The 24,336-nt window shown below is 36.3% G+C and overlaps 1 protein-coding gene and 1 long non-coding RNA gene across 53 annotated transcripts in view; one reads left to right on the top strand and one right to left on the bottom strand.

Annotated features, from left to right (window-relative positions):
• The window catches only part of LOC147834503 (uncharacterized), a 755,156-nt gene that overhangs the window by 454,076 nt on the left and 276,744 nt on the right, over nucleotides 1-24,336 (bottom strand). The gene's annotated exons all lie outside the window — the stretch shown is intronic.
• ablim1b (actin binding LIM protein 1b) overlaps nucleotides 1-24,336 on the top strand; it is a 174,229-nt gene that overhangs the window by 46,614 nt on the left and 103,279 nt on the right. For 32 of the 52 annotated variants that reach the window (XM_087275020.1, XM_087275024.1, XM_087275019.1 and 29 more), the window contains exon 1: nucleotides 16,669-16,913. The exons of 3 other annotated variants lie outside the window; for them this stretch is intronic. In XM_087275020.1, coding sequence (XP_087131146.1) covers nucleotides 16,892-16,913 — 22 coding nt within the window. In that variant the 5' untranslated portion in view covers nucleotides 16,669-16,891. 52 annotated transcript variants of the gene reach the window in all.

Raw genomic sequence — 24,336 nt, forward strand, 5'->3', positions numbered from 1 at the left:
GTTTTGTCTATGCATTTTAATCCAGCACTCGAGTCATGACAGTTTCCTTATCCTAAAATAGACCACGTGAAGCTTAAAAGTGTCTTGTAGTATTAAAAGAATGTGTGTGTACCAGGCCGAGACGAAGTTTGTGCATGTGTGGATGGGTGTAGACATTTGCTCCAGAACTTTCCATGAGATAATCATTGCTGCTAGTCTTGCTAAAATTACACACCATCTATAGTGCCCTGAAATACACTTCTCAGTTCATTTCTGCACTCATAAGTGTATAAGTGTGCTCTGGTACAGCTGACAAATGCTTTCTGGCCCACAGTTGGTAGACTAAAGTGGTGAATATGCGAACACGGCTCCTCCATAAGCCTCATGGGATGGAGGCATAGGTGGCCTGGGCCCTTCCTGTATCGGAATCTGTCATTAACAGTCATTACATTGTCTCCTTCCTCGTATAACCTCCACCTGGATCATGCAAGGCAGCGGTGAGCTGTGTGCATCTGTAATGTCAGAGTCATTATCTTAATGCACAAGAACACACAGAGGTGAGGAGATTTAGATGAAAAGCTCAAAGTGAAAAATGAGCTGTCATGGAAGGATGGAATAATCAGAAAGTATGATGATCAGAATGTCTGTGGTTTTCAATTGTTTGTTTGAGTAATGTTACTTAAAACTCAAACACCTCCAATTTTACTTGCACAGCTCCAGGATTTAAATTGGTGGGTGTACTAATAATGTTTTTTTTCTTTTAACACTGGAGGAACTTTTTCATAGTTCCTTAAACTATTTGTTGTTGTACCCACTTTTTAGTTTGTTTGCACCACAGGAACTAGCAGCAATTTTAGTTATCAATGTGCAAAATCCATGTTTGGAAGCTGTTTGGACAGAACTGTGTTAAGGTATAGTGTGTCCATTGCCATATTAGAGTGATATAAACAAAACACATCTCTTTTTTAATATTCTGACTTTAAATTAGTGTAACGGAGGCTAGCTAGAAAGTGCTGTGCAGGTAAACCTCACTCTTCTGACCTTTAAAGGTGGTTTAGTGACGGACGCTATACGCCATCGTCTTTAAAGGCTGATTCATACTTCTGCGTCAAACGCCGGCATATGCTACGGCGTTGACGCATAGCCCTTCGCCGTGGCCGTGGCCGTCACTGACGTGCACCTCTCCAAAAATGTAACTACACGTCGCAACGACGCGTAGCGTAAGCTCTGTGATTGGTCGGCTTGGTAGCGCTGCCGAGTGGCGCGAATGGCGCGATCGATCGTTTACAAGTGTGGAGTACCGTGAAGGAGCTCCGGATGAAAAGTTTTGTTTTGTGTTTACCTCATAATTAAAGTTGTTGCACGTCCGCCGGTTCCTGCCTCAAAATGAGCGAGTTTGAGCCACTTGTACATCCCGGAAGTGTTCAGGAAAAGCAAAAAAGCAGCGAAGAAACTCGACACAGAGGAACATTTACACCTCACTGCCAACTAGCGTTTCGGAAGTGTTAATGCAGACCAACAGAGACAGTGCGCAGAAGTATAAATGCACAGCCACTCGCGTTGCATGCGCCGTGGGTTATGCCGGTCACCTGACGCAGAAGTATAAATAAGCCTTCTTAGCCTCTTTGGTAGAGCAACTAAATCCCATGCGGGAGGTTGCCAGTTGGATACCAGCTCGGAGCGGGTTGGGTGGTGTAGGTCCGGTGGGGTTACTATAGCATCCAAATCCCAGTGATTTTGAGGTTCACCACAATGTGACGTAGCAGTGTGAATTTCCCGGCTCACCAAGTTAATTGTTAGGCATGTCTTAACATGTCTCCATAATAACATATATACACATCCACAGAACATGATTTGCAAAGAAATGATTTGCAAAGATCTGTTCCAACTCTTTGTGATCAGCTGCACATTAAGAATGAGCTTTACAAGTTTAATATGTTTTTAAAACAGCACATGTTTGTAATAAAGAAAAGACAATACATTTGATATTTGATTCATAACCGCTGGAATCACCATATCTGTAATGTGTCAGTACAACTATGTACGAAGAGCAACAATATATGAGAGCAAATACAGTACAAATTTAAACATATAGCTGGAAGGGGCTAAATAAATACAAATAATGGACTAAGTCGAAGGAAAGTCTTGATATACCGACCCAGTGTCTAGTTTCTATAACAGAGTTCCTATAATTACCTAGTGCAAAGCCCTTAAGGACACTAAAGCTGTCTATAGTATGTTTCTTGAGGTTTAATTGCACAGCTTATTCTAGAGTGGCTTATACAGTCACTCATTTTAGGGATATGGATAGTTTCTCCAGAAATACAAATTTTGTCATCATTTACACTACTCATTCTCCATTTGTTCCAAACATGTTGAGTTTCTTTCTTTCATTGAACACAGAGGAAGATGTACTTTATATGGTAGAGGGGGAAAGCCATTGACTTAGACCTCCTAAACAGTCTTCATCATATCTTGTTTGTGTTCAACAGAAGAAAGAGAGGCATCAAGGTTTTAAACCACTTGAGTATGAGTAAATGGTGAGGAAATTAGATTTTTTGGGTGAACTATGACTTTAAACCTTACTGTAATCTAGGTCCTGGCACCAGTGCAGCATATCTGGTTCTACTCACACTTCTGCAAGAGAGAACTGAACTGGGAACTCCAGCATAGGTGGTCTGCATGCTAACAAATGTGCCTTTTGAGGACAGAGAAGATTATATTGTTATTTTCATACTCAAACATTTCTCTAAATATCTTGTCCTGTTAAGAAATTCATACAAGTATGGAACAATTTGAATGCGAGCAAATCATTTTCAGAATATTCATTTTCCCATAAACTATCACTCATCAGTTTTCTTTTTTGTGTTTGAAACTTATTTAAAAGATGAACTTCAGGTGGAACACAGTTTGTTGTCATAAAACCATAAAACATATGTGCGTTCCAAAAAGTACTTCTGTGATTATTCATATTGATATAAACATCATGTACTTGAAAAGACGGTTCAAGTAGCTGTTTCAGTGAATATGAATGGCTCTCGAAATGAATGAGTCAGTCAGCGGGTGTGCGATGATGTTTTGTTGAGGTGATGAAATCAGTGTGCATGCATGAATGCTACTTTTTATCATTTAACGTTTCAGTAAGATGTTTATATTTTAGAGCATTACATTAGACAAAATCCTGTGTAATGCAAAAGACTTTGAAAGTCAGATTTTGGAGAATGCTTACATAAAAATCCACATATGCTGCCATTGACATCCCGTCAAGACATGAAACCCTATAAAAACACTGGGTGGATTTGTCAAATAATAAATAGATGTTAGAAACATACGAAGTGAGGTGTTTTAAAATATAACTTTGCAAAGTTATATTTAAGATAGCTCTCTACAACTCTCACATGGTCACCCACTGAAGCTAAGCAAAGCTGTACTCGGTCAGTACCTGACTGGGAGACCCCATGGGAAAGCAAGGATGCTGCTGGATGTGGTGTTAGTGAGGCCAGCAGGGGGCGCCCAACCTGCGGTCTGTGTGAGTGCTAATGCCCCAGTATATTGATACTCTATACTGCTCAGTGAGCGCCGTCTTTCGCATGTGGCGTTAAACCGAAATCCTGACTTTCTGTAATTGTTAAAAATACCAGCATGTCCTTTGAAAAGAGTAGGGGTTTAATCCCAGCATACTGGCCATATTTGCCTACTGGCTTCTGTCCATGATGGTCTCCTTACCATCCCCATATCATAATTGGCTTTATCACTCTGTGTCCTCTCCACCAAGCACCTAGAGTGTGGTCTTGTTCAATGTGGCTGCCATCATGTCATCCAGGTGGATGCTGCACACCCCCCCCCCCCCCCCCTTCCCCCGAAAAAAGTGCTTTGAGGGCAGTAGCGGCGCAAGCTTACCTGGTGCTCTAGGCAAATGATGGTCGTACCACCCTCACGGTATTTGTGCCTCCCTTTCATGCATGGAAGTAAAGAGCATGTGGGAGAATCAGTGTTGGGGCTAAACAGGCTCCATGCCGCCTGTAGTAAGATGGCCAATCATCCACGTTTCCCATGCCTAAATCTGGTACTGTTTGAGAGTGCAGAAAAAGTGCTATATAAATGTAAGGATTTATAATAATAATAATAATAATAATAATTATTATTATTATTATTATTATTATTATTATTATTAATTTTTTTATATCAACAAACATTCCTATCTTGGTTAAATCTTTATTATTACCATTGTTATTATTATTATATTGTTATGATATTGTTATTATCATAAACTATTACTCATCTTTCTAAGATTTGTTTTAATTATCATTTCATCATTACATTTAGTACAAATCCCTAGTACATATTTGTTATCAGTGCAAAATGTAAAAAAAAAATCCCTCCATTAAAATTAGTCACAATAATTCAGCATTCCATAAAAATAAATAAATAAAAAAGCAATGACACAAATTTTTCATTGTGGCTGATCTGTCACTTTACAGTGTGCCCCAAGTGTTTCTTTGCAGTGTGTGAGAGAGTTAGGAATCATAAAGTTTAACCTCAGTGTATGGAATAAGCAAACACTGCATTCACTCTGCTGATGTGGACATTTTAGTAAATGTTACAATCTCAATGAAAATTTACATTCTGATATAACATCTATCATTTCTGTGACCATAACTGTGCAGTTACCCCATTATACATTGTTATAGCCACGTAATATACACACACGCACCAGAAGGGTTTATGGTTCTAAAAGTACCACATACAATGTCTACCTTAGCAGCTTTGGTGACATGCCAGTTTAAATGTGGACATCATGGATTTACAAGTTCACACTGGTCAGAAAGAATCAAGATTTTCACCTGAACAGTCAAGCCCATGCTTTTCCATGTATATTCAATCTACACACATTTCTGATCCTGGTGTTTATTTAGATACAATTTAACCTGCAATACCAGTCAACATACTCTTCAAGCATCCAATTGCAGAGGATTAAACTGGGTTTTTGAAACTGCAAACTTTTATCAAAAGCATATCTGGTTATAAAGTCATTACTCAAACCACAGGTGCTCTTTTTTTTCCTTTCCAGTTAAGATAATCACTAAAAATACATGGGTTGTAATCTGCTTAAGTCGACCAGGAAAGAGCTCACAGCAGGGGCTCAGCGCTGCTTCCCCAACAACACAAATAAACCCTTGCGATCTGCTCGTTTAATCTTGTACCTGGGGTTCAGATGTAACACAGCTCACTATCGAGTGAACGGGCAATTTTTGCATGTTTTTATTATTTTATTGACCGCTGCAGTGGACTGAGGATTTATTTTTTTTTGCCATGCCTAACTTACCTAATCTCAACAGTTTTGGTAAACTGTGCGGCTCTGGTCGTAGCGATGACTCTCTGGTTCTGGATCGGGTGAAGCGCAAGAATTCAGTGCGGAGAATGTCTATTATTGAGGATGGGAATGTGGCCGAGGTGCTGTACCTCATTCCTAAACAGTCCATGATGGAGCAACTGCCTTTCCTAAACCCTACTGAGTATCTCATCCTGGAGAAAATGGCACCTCCTCAAATGGAACCCGGTAAGGGAGACTAGAGTAGGAGTGATGCTGTAGAATCAAATTAGATGTGCATTTATTTGCTTTCCCAGATCATATTTCAGATTTGTGACAGAACATTTAGTTTTATTGTGGAGTTGTGTAAAAGAAATTTAACAAAAAAAATGTTAAAACCAACATAGGCTCAATCTGAAATCGTAGAAATATATACATTTGGATTGCAAATTATGTAGCCAGAAGTACACTGTAAAAAAATTAAGCTAGTACAACAAAAAAACATAATGCTTATCTCTTTTAGCTTTTTCTGGTTCACTCAACATTTGAAAACATCAGAAAGATTATTTGTCAGTAATTCAAAAAACATTTAGTTTGGTTAACATAAGATTACTGGTTATCTGGAGAGATGAACTACTCTGTAACAAAACTTTTTAAGCTGTGCCAATTGAACATTTTTTGTCTGCAAAACTGGAATGCCTGAAGATGAGTGAAAAAAAAAATCATAATCCTTATTTCCTTTAATTTTTTTTCTTGTGTTCTCAACTTATGGAAGCATCAGTTGCACTGCCCTAAACTGTCTGAAGTTGAACAAAAAAAACTCTTTTGGAAATTGGCACTAAGAAAATAATACATTATCACAACAAACAAACATAGTTCAATTAAAAAAATAAACAGAGACAAATGTTAACAAAAACTTATTAGAGACAGAATTAGAAACAGGACAGGAGGCAAAACAACAACAGTGGTAAACATGACAAGGATCATAACATGGCAGGACAAACAGGGAAAATGCTTTGTGATGCTTCACAGGGGAAAAAACAAGACTCAGCAAAGAGTCTGTGTCAATAAGGTGTCTTTAAAGTCTAGTAATCAGTCCATCATGAGCTTCCAGCTATGTGTGTGTAATCACAGAAACTGGTTCCTCCACATGAATTCTAGTTTCTAGAGTTGATCATTAAATTAAATATCAAATACATTTGATTTCTCATTTAAGAATGGATTTTGATATATTATTTGAGCATTTGATTCATCTTTTGGGTAGTTGTTTTGAAGGTTCGATTTATTATTAGATTTTTTTAGGCATTTGAATTGTAATTTTAATTTTGTTAGGAAAAAACATCCATATATACATACACATGACAGTTAAATAAAAGTTAACAGTCCACACGTGCTAAGCGTTTTTTTTTTTTGTACTGCGAACCAGGTAAATGTGAGATGAAAATTCACATTAAAAGTCTTTCTGCAGCCCTTCAAAAAAATAAAAATAAAATTACATATGAATAATAATTTCTAATTATGTTATCATTATTGCAGTAGTATTTTGGTGTTGTTAATAATGACTTTAATGTTATCATTGATGTTACTATTATTTTTGTGGTTCTATTTATTTTGTTGTTAAGGATAGGAATACTGCAAGTTTTACTTTTTCAAGTGTGGAGGTCTAAGATTTTCTCAACTTAAAGTAACAAGTTGGCAGAAGCTTTTTCATCTTTTTAACCTAACGAAGAAAATATTTTGGGTCAATCTGTGCTTTTGAAAACTCTATTAGTTGGCTTTAGGGAAGGAGGAGGGTGGGTCAGTCGATTGGTCAGTCAGTCAGTCAGTCCACATCATCCTCTGGTTGATTTACGCGAGAACAGCAGATGCGAATGGCTCTCACGAGAAGAATTTGAGAGGGGAAAAAGCGTACACAGCGGCCCCTGCTGGATTTGTGAAAACAAAAACTGCAAAAAAACTGCTTCTGGGATGTATTTGGCGCTCTCCAGAAAGGTTGATAGCGGTATTTTTTCAGAATTTATTTATGTATTATGAACAAATACATTTTTACATTTATAAAATTTTATTTGCATTTTTTTTTTTTTTAATTATTAGATATAGGAATGATTCTATCGGTTGAACATCATGACTTTTAAACATGAACTTCTGATTTTGTTAGATTTCTATTATATTTTTTAAAAAATAATCTAAATTTAGTCTTGTATGAACTTCGGTGCAGCACAGTGGCTTTTTAACAGTGGCTTAGTATTTCCTTGTGAGTAGTACCTCACAGCAAGAAGGTCACTGGTTCGAGTCATGTCTGGGTCAGTTAGCATTTCTGTGTGCATTTTGCATGCTCTCCTCATACTGGCATGGGTTTCCTCTGGTTGATTTAAATAAACAAAATTGGCCATAGAGTATGTGTGTGAATAAGTGTGTGTGTGGGTGTTTACCAGTACTGGGTTGCAGCTGTGTAAAACATATGCTGGATAAGTTGATGGCTCATTCTGCTGTGTTGACCCCTGATGAATAATGTACTAAGCCGAAGGAAAATGTATGAATGAATGAATGAATGAATGAACTTTGGTTTTAGTAGTAATTAAGAATAGGAATATTATTAATAATTCTAATAATTTTTTAAATATTTGTTTTAAATATTCCAAAAATAATAGTAATAAAAAATATTTTTTTCAGTACTTTTTAAATACATTTTAACAGCTTTTTCTTACATTTTTAAGTTAAAAATTGCTATTTTTTTAAACCCGTTTGCTGTAACCTTCTGAAATAAACATTTGTATTCAGTCTTTGTTCAGTCCAAATTTTTGAAGCATTGCAGAAGTTCCAAGACATAGAGACCTGTTAGATCTGCAGATGTCGATAGCATAGCTGAAATATGTAGCGACTGTAAGAGATATGCCAGTATTTGTGTTTCTAAGGCAGTGGGATGTGAGGCTAATCTAAAGTCTGAGCTGGATCACAGCACTGTCCCGCTGGCAGGATTATGGCTGAACTGGGGGACACATTCCTGACAAATCTCCCCATAAGTCTGCGCCTGTCTCCTTTTTAACAATCATTCACAGTTGACCTTTGTTAAATGGCCTCTATTGGTATTACAAATGCTTCATAATGTGCTTTTCAGTAGATTTGTCATTGTATCCTGAAGTACCCAACAGAACAACTTATTTATACTTTCAATGGACATAACAATAAGGTCAGCACCCATATTATGTTTTCATCTGAAATAATTTCAGCTACAGACCATTTTTATTGATGTTTTTGCAACACTTCTTCTAGTATAAATGTATTAATGTCAGGAGGATTTTTATTGAGTATATCGTTGTAGTCTTATGTTTTAAATATACACACTGTGTATGCTTGATATTTGAAAGGTCTATAAAGAGATTTGAATGCTAAAGATCATGTATGAGTTATTATATTGTATAGCATTATATTATTTTAGGCTAGGTGCTCAAAAATGCAACACAGGCTCATTCTGAAAACATAGTCCTATATACGTTACTGGAGATCGCAAATTATGTAGCCAGAAGTACATACAGTATGACTGCATTTCGTCTTTAAAACGAATGCTTCATTTTCACGAAAACCAGCTGACTGCTTACCTCTATGTGGATGGCTTTCACCCGGTTACCAGTTTGTCAAGTTAGCTCACTATGTACGTCGGCAGACTTGAGACACAGAGAGGATCTGACCACCGTGACGGTGTTCAAGTCCAGCGATGGTTCAAGTGGGTTCCAAAGTGGGTAAGACAAAAGCAGAAGCCAAAAAATAAAATAAACAAGTAAATAACAGGGTGAGAATGTGGTAAAATCTGAACACATGGTAAAAATCAGGTAAGGGCTTTTCTTTTTCTGGACTGCTTTTTAAAACTGTCTGTTGTGTTTAGGGAGGTGGCTGGACTGGTTAATCGGTGCTTTTGAAAACATTATTGGTTGGGTTTAGGGAAGAAGGAAGGTTGGTCAGTCAACAGCGGCCTTTGATGGATTTACGCAAGAACAGCAGGAGTGAATTGCACTCGCGAAAGAAATTTTAAATCTGAAAAAGCACACACAGTGGCCTCTGGTGGATTCTCGAAAACAAAAATGTTAAAAAAAAAGAAAAAAAAAAAGTAGCTCCTGGGACGTATTTGGCACTCTCCAGAAAAGTATATAGTGGTACATTTTCAGAATGAGTCTGAGTTGCAAACATTTCAAATGGGTCAAAGATAAATAGAGTTTTATATAACAAAATCTATTTAGAAAATTAGAAACGGGTTATTAATAAATTGATATTTAAGTTTGCCACTATCATCTAAAATAGTATAGGTATTATCAATAAGTTTAGTATAAGTATTATCAAAAAGTTAAGTTAATTCAAACCATTTGAGGAAACCGGTTGCAACAAACCATTTAAGCTTAAAAACTAATACTAAAAAGTACTGTCAACTGAATCCATTTGAGTAAACAAAGCAATCTGAGCACAGTAAAACCCAATAAATGAAGAGAGCTTAAACCAACTGAGTTCTGTAAAACCCAATAAGTTAAGGCAACTTAAAACGTTTAAGGAAACCAATTGCAACAAACCATTTGAGTTAAAAAACTAATCTATATGAGTACTGTGAACGTAATCCACTTACGTTGAAGTAATGAGGCATTTAATTAACTCATTACCTTTAACGCTGTGCTCAAAACTCTTTTTAAATGAGTAGAATCAAATTACAGTCAATTTTGACTTAAGTACACTGATTTCACTTGATAAAGTTGACTGTTGGGTTCTACAGTGAACATTTTATTTGCCCTTTGTGTCAGTGTATTGATATAATATGCAAAGAAAATATGCAAACAATGTATTGAAAATGGATGCAAAAGGCTCTTGACCGAGTGTTTATAAGTGATGAGAACTGAGAACGTGTTGAGAATAGATCTGAGGGGATCTGAGCAATTGGAAAGGGATTCCTCCTCCGCTGAAATAAACATGGAAGCGTAAGCCTGACTGTTAATCTTTGATGCTTGTGTTCAGAGAATAGGGGCTCATGGAAGGAAACCAGTGCATAGAGTAATTACAGCTCCACTCCACCAATCAATCATTTATAGCCACAGCAAGGCTGGATCCCTCCTGTGTAACCCTGCAGGAAGGGGAAGTCAAAGCTAACCTGATGCCACAGGTATCATACTGAGATTCCACCAGTATTTGCTCATTTCTATGCTGCAGCTATTTTACCTTAACATTCCTAAAGACTTAAATGTACAATTCTCACCATATATGAGTAGCAGGAAAATCAGCTGTGACTTTTTATAGCTGGTAAGCAACCAACAAAGCACTCGTGAACATGTTAGCATGTTAGCAACCAGCTAAAACCCCTCAGGACACCAAAGCAATTTACTGTCGTTTAAACTGTTTTATACTAAACACTCAAACCAACACTAACAACGTTGTCAAATGCAGCCTGATACATAAGCTATTCACACATACATAAAAACCATTCATCTATGAAATGATGGTGCGTACATACAAACTCTAACCGCGCATCTATAAAACACTGTCTCTATGAAACTCTTATGCATACACAGACTTTTCATTCTACTATAAGAGCTCATGATGAACAACAAACTAAAGAAAAATGTACCTGTACAAATGCCCTACTCATGTCCCTCCTGAGATTGAGGTTCAGGGAGATCAGCTTGTTTGGACATGAAATAGCAAAATCAATGCAATACTTGTTATCTGTAGTGTTCACATTCACAAACTGCGCTGTAAAACAATATCTGTTAATTAACAGTTTACGAATTTTGTGATTTGACATGTGTTTTCCATTTATTTACAGTGGCAAATTACATTATGGGATGTTGATGTCTGCTCTGTCGACTTTTGATGTTGAAAATTCAATTCTACAGTTTAACAAAGTGACTTTTATTGAAATTTTAGTAGTTTGAAATAATATAATGTATAAGATATAGAGAAATAATATATAGAGAATATAATAACAGAGAATACAATAATATAATATGCACGGAAAAAAGTCTGTAAAATAACAGAAAATGTTCTGGCAATTTATTTCAAAGTGTTTGTATCGTAATTTACAACATCAACCCAGAAAATATATCACTTTAAACTACTAAACATGTTAATAAAAGTCAAGGTTGAAAGTTGTTGGAAGAAAGATTGAGGACCCATAATGCAATTCAAATGTTTAAATAAACAAGGACAAATAAAAACATAAATCACAAAATATGGAAAACTGCTAAATCACGGATACTTTTTACAGTGTGATATACAGTGGGTATGGAAAGTATTCAGACCCTCTTCAATTTTTCACTTTTTGTTATATTGCAGTCATTTGCTAAGTTCTTTTTTAATCTCATTAATGTGCACACAGCACCCTATATTGATTGGAAAAACAGAATTGTTGACATTTTTGCAGATTTATTAAAAAAGAAAAACTGAAATGGTCCAAAACATTTAGATCCTTTGCTCAGTATTTAGTAGAAGCCCCCTTGTGATCTATTACAGCCATGAGTCTTTTTGGGAAATATGCAAAAAGACTCACACCTGGATTTGGGGATCCTCTGCAATTCCTCTTTGCAGATCCTCTCCAGTTCTATTGGAAAGTAAACGTTGGTGGACAGACGTTTTTAGGTCTCTCCAGAGATGCTCAATTGGGTTTACATCAGAGCTCTGGTTTGGCCATTCAATAACAGTTGAGTTGTTGTGAAGCCACTCCTTTGTATTTAGCTGTGTGCTTAAGGTCTTACTCTCCATACCCACTGTAAACAGATAAGGTAAGCAGTAGGTCAATCACAACAGACTGGGCTTTCTGAACAATCAGAGCAGAGCAGGGGGTTAGAAAGAATGAATCTTAAAATGAAAAACTGTGAAAAAATGAAATTAATTCGGACCATAGATGCATGTAAACCGTATTGTGGGAGCCTCCAAAACTAAATGAGAAATCTTTAAATTAGCTTAATACAGTAGAGACAATTTAAAGACTGTTCATTACTTTTGTATGCTTTTTAAAATTGTTTAACAATGTTAGATATAAGCTAAGAAATAATCTTAAACAAGCATCAAAATATTCTCAAAGATGGACAATAACAACAATGTCAAATCATGCTCTGGCGTTTGGTTTTAAAGATTTAAATACCAAGATTTAATTTCCCAAACAAAATGGGATAAAATTTCAGTCAAGTGTTTTTTAATTATCTTGATTTAAATGTGTCAGTGCATGCTAGTTATTCTTATTGTTTTAGTTTAGCAAAATCATCTGCTAAAGTCTATTGTGGATAGAGATATTTACATGTGTGTCAAATTATACTGTTGACATACAGGCAATTTGCTCTTGAATGTTTGAGGACCAGCTTTGACCATCCCAATATGGCGGATGTATCATATAAACAGATTCTGTATCTAGCCACAGATGTACATATATGGGTCTAGCTGTATCCTTGTTGTTTGGCTCAGTTCCTTTTCTTTTCTCTCACTTGTTGACAAAAGATTCAGCTGTTTCTTCTTTCTAATCATATAGACTTTAAGATCCTCTATTTATCCAACACCTGCTGTCTGTGGCCTCCTTGTGTGGACACCCTCTGTCTCTCTCACACACATCCTCCCCTTATTTAAAATTCTGCTAATCTCTTTTAACCATATCAACACTTATTCAGCTGAGGGCACTTTTGGCTATATGTGAAACTGGTTTGTGCTTTTAATTACATTGTTCAGATTATTGCATTTTAATCTGAACCCTCAGTTTTGACACAACAAAATGCACATATTGTGCTTCATAATCATAGAAGATCCTTCCTTCTGTGGTAATCTAAAAAGTTGTTCTAGAGTGCTCTCATTCGTTTTGTTTTCGGTTTAGTCCCTTTATTAATTAGGGGTCGCCACAGTGAACTTATCCAGCATATGTTTTACACAGCGGATGCCCTTCCAGCAGAAACCCATCACTGGGAAACACTCATACACAGACAATCACACACATACACTACGGCCGATTTAGCTTACCCAATTCACCTTCAGCACATGTCATTGGACTTGTGGGGGAAACCAGAGCACCCAGAGGAAACCCACGCAAACACGGGGAGAATATGCAAACTCCACACAGAAATGCCAACTGACTTATTATTTATTATTGTATATATATATATATATATATATATATATATATATATATATATATATATATATATATATATACTTATTACTTATTATTTTATTGGTTAAATCATTGCAGAATAACAGCAGACTTCTTTCAGAAACACATGAAAATCTTACCAACCCCAAATTGGTATTTTATTCTCATTATTCTCTTTATTCTTTTAGTCCCATACAAATTAAGAAACATCTTTTGCCTCATTTCTGGGCAATTCGTCAGAGCAGCCCCATTCTCTCAGAACAGGTTTCCTCTGGTGACGCCAGTGCACCAGTGTGAATATTAATAATCCCCTCAATAAACTCACCAATTCAATTGCTGCCCAAGTAATCCTATAATCTACATGCGTGATGTGTGGATAGTCTGGAGAGAGATCAGCTGATCCCTCAAAGGCTGGAATTCACAAACCTCGTCACCCCCCAAAATCAAACATTAAATTATCTCATAGGTATGTGGGTTAACAATATAATCTTCATTCAATTTGATGGCTAAAAGAAGCAGTCAGCAATACAACAATGTAAACACAGGCAATCAGAGCATGTGCTGAACAATGAGACTAGAGATATGCATATCTTTTTTTAGGGGTTTATCTTTGTTGAACACAATCTGGACTATAACAATTTTATACATTATGTAAACAAATAGTTAACCGTGAATAAAAATGTAAAAGGATGACCACAGATATAAACTAAAGCCATAAACTAAAGCCAGAGGTTCAACAGATGCAAATGTAACACAACTGACCTTTGTTCATTTCATAATTAAGCAATTCGGATATTCTTAGCATAAGATAAAAAGACTGTATTGAAAATTAAGATGTGTGCATTTTTTCAGTAAAGCTGGTTCTGTAATCAGTTGTAAGTTCCCAGCATGTGCTTTCAGATGGAGAAGTTTTTACTAGACAGAGTAGTAGTTTCACAATATATTCAGGCCATCATGAAATTGAAGATAATTGTTTTGTGAAAATTACAGCGATTTGTGTAGGTTATCAGTAAACTATGACTCTGTGTTGCTGATATATCTGAAAGCACATGAAAATGCCACATTGAATTACATAGTTTTTTTTTTCTATCTACATAACTTCAGTTGCGCCCTCTGACCTTTTGTAGGACATTAACCAAAAATCACACAAACATGCTTCCCTCACAAGATTTTTTTTTTCAAAATTATGAAAAGTAATATATTCATTTTAGTGGTGATTTTAGATGGATCGGGTATAAACATGTACTTAATGTGCTTTGGGGATCTTTAATATTCTTGTGCATGTAGATATTCTTATATGTGGATGGTTGTATTTGAAGCACATATATCAGAAACATATATCAGCACCTGTGACTTACTGTTCCTGATGAGTGTATACTGGAAGAAATTCCTAAATTTTGTTGTTGGAGGTTTTTTGAGGGCATCTATGAATGGAAACTTCATTTGTCAGAAAAGTTGACACAATATACGTATATTGCTGTATTTTTGAAAACTTTTTTTTTTTTTGTCCAATATAACAGAATAGTGAAACAAGAAATTTCAAACTCAATTAATCTAGTGTTCAGATTTCTATACTAGATAAACAGCAATGCTTCCCACACATAGACTTTGCTTGGCCGGGCTGCCCAGGTATATTAACAGCTGCCCAAGTATATTTAGTGACACATTTTTTTTACCATTATTATCATTATCCTTTTACACTTTTTTTGTATCCGGCTAATATAAACAAACATCCGTGATTAAGTAGTGAAAAATATTCTTTCATTTACCCGTTTCGTTTTGTGTGCACAATGCAGTCTCACTTGCTTTGCAGACCCACAGAGATCCGCACCTTTTTGGGACATATAAAGTTAGTCCGGCCCTGGTTTCTAAATCTCCTAAAATTTTCCAGATTCCTCGTAGCTTTCTAAAGCTCATATGCGTTTTTGCAGTACTCAGAGAATAAACTCTACGGAGAGAATAAAATGACTAATGATCTAAACTGGGTGCAAAATATATGTAAACCATAAGTGGTTAATCAAAGCATTTACCTTATTTAGATAATCTACAAGTTTTAATCCTGTAATTATGATACACTTTTCGGCACACTTTATTTTGATGTTCCAATTGTCTATGTGCCTACTAATTCTCATTAGATTATAAGTAGACTGTTAGGTTTGGGTTAGGGTTAGTGTAAGTAATCATGTACTTGCAAAGTTTCTTATAGTCAGTTAAATGTCTATTGAAAGAGCAGTATCAACAGATATTAAGCAGACAGTCTACTAATACTCTAATGGACCATCAAAATAAAGTGTTACTTAATTTTTAGAGATATAGTCTGTTTTTATTTCTTTTTCTGTCATTTATTTCTCTTTTGCTCATTATTTTATTAATTTGATGATGTTAATACATTACATAGGCTATTTTATATACATATCTAAAGTAAAATGCTTTGGCATTCAAGTTTGCTTTGAACTTGAAAGAGAGAGAGAGAAGCAGATTCGACCTGTTAGTGGGTGCACATTGCTCCTGAAAAGCATAAAGCATAATTTATTTTTTATTTCAACAGTCTTTTTACTTTAACCCATTGAAAAGAAACAGTGGATAATAGTGTCATGAGAAATTTAATTATTGCTAAAAGTTAAATTATGTTTTGTTTGTCGCACTTAGTTTACTGTTTGTTCGATGTGGGTAAATAGTGTGTTTCAATCTGGCTACCACTGCAAGTATATTTCACGCCTGTCGGAAGCAATGTACAGTGTATGCAAATTAGTGCATAATCAATTAAGCAATGTGTCGTTTACATATTTAGGCTAAATATAACATTTCAGAATATTTCTTAGACAAAAACTCATTATCTGGGGAAGTTTGATGACAACTATGAGTTTTTTTTCCCTATGTATTTCCATTGTCTTGGCTTTAAAAAAAAAATAGCAATCAGTATCACCCTTTAAAAATCAAGATCTTCAAACAATACAGTATGTTTGTGTGTGAGGGCGAAATGTGCAGCATATAAAAACAAGCCTCATGTCCCTCTGTTTGAAGAATTTAAGGTGGTGTCTGGAACTGGGAGGGATTATAGCTGTGGAATCTGCATTTGTCACACGGCAGCTGCAACCTGGTTATTTCAGAAGAGCCAGGGCAGAGTCCACAAAGACACACACGTACACACACAAATACTGTATGTGTGTGTGTATGTGTGTGCGTGTGTAGGAAGAGGAGGCGAAGGGAGGGGGGGGTGAATCTGCTCGACAAACGAAGACCAAGCCAGCAGTTGCTGAGCGGCTGCTTTAGTTTGAGAGTGCGAGCTCTTTCTGCTGTCATCTCTCGCTCCCTCTCTTTCTCTCCCTCTCTCTCTCTCTCTCTCTCTCTCTCTCTCTCTCTCTGTCTCTCTCTCTCTTCCGTCGTCTCCTCACATTTGGATTCAATAAAGCAGAAGGAAAGGAGGAAGGAAAGAAGAATCAGGTCCCCCTCTGATCCTCCTCATCAGAGCTTCAGAAGACACTGAGGAGCCAATGGTCATGGTGAAGGAGAAAGGTAGAATGGCTTTTTTTGGGGTGGGGATTCAGGGAGAGAGAGAGAAAGAGAGAGAGAGAGGTGGAGAAATCCAGGCCAGCATGTGGGAGATTTGTGTGTGTGCTGGATGTGCTGTATAGGAAGGACAGTTTGGTGCTCTGGAAGGATTGCGGTGTATGAAAATGAATGAGACACTGCAGAAGGGAACATTGTGGTGCTGTGAGACACTGATATGTGTACGACTGGTTGATTAGTTGGTTGTCATATGAGTGTTTGGAGATTATCAGTACATGACTGGAATTTATTAGTTGCAGAATAGGAAGCAATATTCGCTTGATAATAGTTTGGAAATACATTGACAATGTTCTCAGTGGATAGTTTGTGTTAGTTAAGTTTATATTCATATTCAAGAGTAAATTATTTTTAAAGCAGTGCATATTTGATTTCATATAATGTGTAAATTTATAATGTGTAAAAACTGAAAGAATAATCAATTTTTTTGTTTTTGCTTTTTTTGTTTTTGTTTTTTAATTTAAAGGGCACCGATGATCTTTTGGAAGCTGTTTGGTATAGTGTATCCACAGTCATATTGGGGTGATATAAAAACAACAATTCTTTTTATAATTTCCCGACATTAAAATAGGATCCAAATCCCTCCCGTTTTGAGGCCCACCGCACCGTGACATAGGAATGTGGTTTCCCCGCCCACCAAATTGATTGACAGTATAATCATTTCAGCAAGACAGAACATGCACAAAGCAACCGGGAGTAAAAGATCTGTTCAGCTCTCTGTGATCATCAATCATCTTAAAATTTGATCAAGAATGAGTCTAAACAATAAGTTTGAAATGTCTTTTAAACAGTACATTCTTGTAATGAATTACAGCAATTTTACTGTCTTTACTTCATCACCACAACCGTATTTTAAATCTTAAAAAAGGGGTAAAATACGTGCCCTTTAAGATTACTTAAACTAAACTGACTAAACTCACTGGATAGTGTGCATTGTTGGTTTTAAATATTGTATAGTTAATTCAGGGTATATATTGTGTAAATTGGGTATAAAACTAAATGAAATGTGCAGTATTTCTTATATATATGATAAAATTCAATATATATATTGTTTGACGTACATTGTTAAAATAAAGGCGTCATGGTGATTACAGTAAATGCCCTGTTAGAGCTGATTGATATGACATGATGCATGCATTTGCACTTATATTAAGCAGTATATGTATTATATTACACATATATTAAGCAGTTTAAGTGTGTTTTTTTCTACATATGTGTTACATTACAAACATTTGTTACTAATTTTACAATATTAAATGTTAAAATAATAAAAAATCCATTTAAACTGACTGTATGCCTCTTTGGGCTAGCATTGAATAAATCTATTATCTGTATATTCTGCATTTTGTGTTCAAACAAGCTGTAAACAGTTTTTTTCTGATTGGCCTGTTTAACACTGGAAGTTTTTACTCACAGGATTTACATGAGAATGAGGAAGCATGTGTGAAAATAAAAAATATATACACTGAATACGGGTGTCACGGTGGCACAGAGTGCTACAGTCCAAAGACATGCACTATGGGTGAATTGGGTAAGCTAAATTGTCAGTAGTGCATGAGTGTAAATGAGTGTGTGTGGGTGTTTCCCAGTGATGGATTACAGCTGGAAGGGCATCCACTGCGTAAAACATTTGCTGGATAAGTTTGTGGTTCATTCCGCTGTGGCGACCCCAGATTAATAAAAGGACTAAGCTGAAAAGAAAATGATGATGAATAATACTCTGAATACTAACCAAATCGATTTGTTTTCTATCAGTTCATCAGCAAGCATGATGGGTAAATGTGTGGGAATATGCCTGACTTTCTGACTCATTTGCGCAGGACTCAGAGGCAGTAACTTTTGAAGATTACCAGATGAGGGAATCCGCATTATTCACCAGAACATCTGCAGAATCAGAAACCCTTCATTATCATGTTAACCCAGTCCTAATTAAAACGATCTGCTAAAACATTCGATATAGGACTGTTACTCAATAAAAGGAGCTTGACATGGCACAGTTTCCAGCAGAGGTGTTGTGTAATACTATGTAGGAATGTAGCAGCTATTGAATTATTTACCGAATGCAGGCAGTGCACAGCGTTCGGCCCCGTTCAGGGCTTCTCAGTAAAGGGTTGTTTCCCTCGTCGCGTTTCAGAGACGCAGATGAAGGATGTTTAGTGTGTTATCAGGAGTAGATGATGCTGTGGTAAAGCTGAACGTGTTCTGTGCAGGAGATTCAACTCAATAATGCATTTAGCCTAGCGCTGTAGCCATGGCAACCGGCCGATGACTGGTCTGTTGCTGAGGCCGAACCCCGAGTGAATCACAGCACAGCACAACACACACATATACACACACACTGCAAAGCCACCTCAGACACACACCTAGATTCACACACAGACACATGCATGTATAAGATGTAATGTGGATTTATTGAATGTGTAGAGTGAGTTAGACTGTTATTTGGTGCATTGACATATGCTATAACTGGCATAATACACAACTGAATGTATATTCATTCATTCATTTTCTATTTGGCTTAGTCCCTTTATTAATCAGGGTTAGCCACAGCGCAATGAAACACCAACTTATCCAGCACGTTTTACACAGCAGATGCCCTTCCAGCCGCAACCCAACACTGGGAAACACCCATACACACTTGCATTCACACACATACACTATGGCTAATTTAGCTTAACAAATTAATCTATAGCACATGTCTTTGGACTTGAAACCGGAGCACCCGGAGGAAACCCACGCAAACACGGGGAGAGCATACAAACTCCACACAGAAACAGCAACTGACCCAACCGAGGCTCTAACCAGCGACCTTCTTGCTGTGAAGCGATCGTACTACCCACTGTGCTACCGCGTCGCCCTTATTTGCATTGTTTAAAATATAAGTACATATTAATCCCATTAAATTCAACTGTATCAACTGGTCAAGATTAACTTCTGTCCGAACTGTTTCTAGCATTTACAGACTGTCCATCTCCCCAATGCATGTAGCTAAAAAGGGTCTGATCCAGTCTTTCTTCACATTCACACTCATTCAAACTCAACCTGTCTGTACTATTATTGGTTAAATCAACTGCTCAGCACAACTCAATCACATCAAAGCCACATACAGGAAATCTGATAACCTTTTTATAAATAGTTACGCAGAGCTTCACATGATAGAAGAGCTTGTTGGTCTGAAAATGTGCTGTTGTGCTGAGTATATTACATACTTTATTGATCTCAGAGGAATAGATATACCATTTTTGTAACCCTATATTTTAGGACAGAGATAGTTTGCCAAAGTCAGACAAAAGACACTGTGTCTAACGACTCTCCTTCGCTGCACTTATTTGTTTTTTACTGTATAAAAGGTTTATTGGCTAAGTGTTTACTTTTTGCATAAGCTGAGTATCTATAGTATATAAATAGTATATAGCACAGACTAATGTCAGCAGAAATTGTTTTTATAAACTGATCTAAAAACATACATTTTTAAAGAAGCAATATTTCCCAGCGGCAAGGCAGTGGCGCAGTAGGTAGTGCTGTCGCCTCACAGCAAGAAGGTCGCTGGTTTGAACCTCGGCTTAGTTGGCGTTTCTGTGTGGAGTTTGCATGTTCTCCCTGCCTTCGCGTGGGTTTCCTCCAGGTGCTCCGGTTTCCCCCACAGTCCAAAGACATGCGGTACAGGTGAATTGGGTAGGCTAAATAAGCTTGGTGGTTTAAGTTGGTGGATAAGTTGGTGGTTCATTCCGCTGTGGCGACCCCGGATTAATAAAGGGACTAAGCCGACAAGAAAATGAAGAAATGAATGAATGATTCCCAGTTCTGGGTTGGCAGTTCATTCTGCTGTGGTGACCCCTGATAAACAAGGGACTAGGCCGAAGGAAAATGAATGAATGAAGAATCAATATAAGGATATTTTTACTAAATACAAAAATTGTTTTTATTTACATTTTTCAAACGTTTTAAACAACCGACCAAAGTCGCTTTGCAATTGTTTTATTATTATAGTGTTTATTGCTTAATAACATTTTTTAGCATTGTTATTGAAAATGTTAAATATTTTAAATGGTATATTAAAGCACAGCTATAATGAAATTCGTCTTTTGTTAGCTGTTTGGACAGAACTGTGTGTGTATAGTGTGTCCAAAGTCATACTAGAGTGACAGTGGAAGACAATAAGTCTCTTTTTAAAATTTCCTGACCTTAAAATAGGATCCAAATCCCTTCCATTCTGAGGCCCACCACATACGTGATGTATGAGTGCGGTTTCCCCTCCCACTGAATTGATTGACAGCCATGTATTAACATGTGTTAGTAGTAATGCATATAATCATATCAACAAGACTGGTCGTGCACAAAGCAAACAGGATTAAAAGATCTGTTGAGCTCGCTGTGATCATCAATCATTATCAAATGTGACCAAGAATGAGCTTTACAAGTTTAAAATGTGTTTAAAACAGTGCATGTTTGTTATGAATTACAGCGATTTTACCGTCTTTACTTCATCACTACAACAGGATGTCAGTACAATTATAAAAGAAAATACTTCAATCACGGTTTGTGGACATTAAATCAGGTTTATTTCAAACATTAACATAATGGATGTCCATACAGCAGTGGATAATGATGTGTATCCTGTCACATTTGCCATGCAAAGCAGTGCAAAGTTAAACGTGCGCGCTGTCTGTGTGTGTATGTGTGTGAACTTTGTAACGACATTGTGTGTGACTCATCATTGCAGAAAGGCCTGAATTAACTAATTAATTACTGTAGTATTTCTCACAAACGTCACGTGAGATCTGCTTCCTTCATATCCATCACTGTGCTGTTTATCTGATGCAGCCGAGACGGAGATTGAGGCACATTGTGACAGGCACGGGAGGCAGAGAGAACTATCATTAAAGGCACAAGCCACAAAAACAGCTACATTTTGTCCAGAGCAGAAAATCCCAATATCCTGAAAAGTATAATAAATAATCTGATGGGTGTTTTGAGCTGAAACTTTACATACACATTCTGGAGACACAAAAGACTGATCCTAAATCTTAAAAATAGGGGTAAAGGTGCCCTTAAGATTATTTTTGTTTAAATACATAAAATGATTTTACATTATTTACAATTATTAAAGGAAGAAATCCATAGTGACAGAAAAATCCATTTGTATCATGCAGCAGAAAAAAATTATGTGAATTATGTGTTAATTTATTACTCCAAATATTAAACTTTTGCTGTTCCAGTTCTAATTTTACCCACATTATTTGAACACATGATATCCAAAAGTTGGGCAAAATATCAGTGATTTTATTTTCAGACGCGTCTCTACATTTGCCTCATGACTTATTTGCTTTTTGGGAAATAGCTGGCCTGAAATGCCTTTTAATCGCTTTTAATGTCAGGGAAAGTTCAGAATGGCTGAATGCTCTTTGAAAGGGAATCGTGGGATAATGTCGGGAACTTTCAAAGCAAAAATCAAATACAGAAACTAACGTGTGTGTGTGTGTGCTGTGTGTGTGTGTGTGTGTGTGTGTGTGTGTGTGTGTGTGTGTGTGTGTGTGTGTGTGTGTGTGTGTGTGTGTGTTCACATAACTGTCATTATACCTGTGGGTTCATTACTTCAGTGACTGATCTCAAGGGGCCCACAGGCTGTGCTGCAGATACTCTTATCACGTTTGAACAAAGGTATTTGTCCTTTGCCCGACTGGTGATTTAAATTTATTGATGAGCATGACAGAGTATATATTACCTTAACCAACAATGATATTTCCCTAAATTTGATATACTGTCTGTCTGTTTTGATTTTTTAGTATCCATGTCATTAACATATGAGTATACAGACAGCAAATGGTGACATAATAGTTGTGTATTTTCACTTTTGAACTAAAATTTAAAAACTTTAAGCAAAGCAGATTTTTTTTAAATTTGGGTTTTAAGGGTAACTGCATTGAATCTAATAATAATAGTGATTCCCACTATAGTAACCCGAAGTCCAACAATTTGACACATTGCTGAATGAACTGATGAGATTATATAGTATATTAGGATATTTATTCTAATTAAATGATGAAGTGTCATCATCTGCAGATTTCCACTGTTGAAATATTATGAATTATGCTGATATTAAACAAATTGTAAATGTCTGTGCAGTATTTTGCTCCATTTATCTTATATTTGTATACATTTTTATATGTTCACTATGTATGCCAGAGGTGGCCAACCCTGTTCCTGGAGAGCCACCTTCCAGCAGATGTCAGTTACAACCCATATCAAACACACCTGCCTGTAACTATCACGTGGTGTTCAGGCCCTAATTAATTGGTTCAGGTGTGTTTGATATGGGTAGCAACTGAAATCTGCAGGAAGGTGGCTCTCCAGGAACAGGGTTGGCCACCCCTGATGTATGCCAAGCTAGAAAGATTTTCTAAATGGGTTTGTTTGTGTGGCCTGAACCAAAAAAAGGTTATGAGGTAAATTTTGAGACTAAGCATTTAAAACAATGCTGTGTGTGGGGATAAATGCACGTTTGAGGAAAGTTGAATTTTTATCACCTGACAACATTTCAAAAGCTTAATAAATGTGACCACAGACCACAAATTATTGAAAATATTAATGAAATATTCAGAGAATAGAATAGAATTGAACAAGTTGAACTCTTACCAATGAATATTACTAATCAATCTTTGCTTATTACTAATGGTTTCTGGCATAAAATAAAAATGATCAATTCAATGTAGTTTTTTTTTTACATTTCAGATAACAATACTCGAGAAAAAAGACATAGAAACCAGATCTATGGTCACAAATATGTCAAGTGGAATAAAGAAAATACAAAGCAAGGAAAATGCGCTATTGAGCTGTAATAAGCAATGTTGCAACAAGGATTAAAAAAACTTGCCATGCTTAATCTTTCTGTGCTTTTCATGGTCACTTCTTATGCTATCATTTCCTGTTTTTGGATTATGTAGGTGCCACTGGTTTGTGTTGTATTCATATTTCAGTTTGTCTGCTGTAGATTTAGTTTGGAAGTGGACTGAAATCCATGTTTTCAGTGGTCTGCTTGTTTGGTATGGCAGCGTTTAACGCTTAATTAAACTAACCGCATTAACAATCCAATCACAATTTTAACTGAAGTGAACTAAACCTGCCAACATGCCCTAAGAAATACACTAGTTTTCAAACAAAACAGAGTCTGTCATTTTCATTTATTTATTCATTATTATTAAATATTAATTAATTATAAATAATTAATAATACTATTGCTTACACACTATACATACATTGTCTGTAAAGTTACAAACGATTTTCTGTTAAAAGTAAAAGCTTTTCTATTCATCAAAGTTTCCTGAAAATAAATAATTCATTAATTAATTATTAATAATTAATAATACTATTG

The sequence above is a fragment of the Danio rerio genome, chromosome 12 (genome assembly GCF_052040795.2).
Source record: "Danio rerio strain M-AB ecotype USA chromosome 12, GRCz13ab, whole genome shotgun sequence".
NCBI classification, from domain to species: Eukaryota; Metazoa; Chordata; class Actinopteri; order Cypriniformes; family Danionidae; genus Danio; species Danio rerio.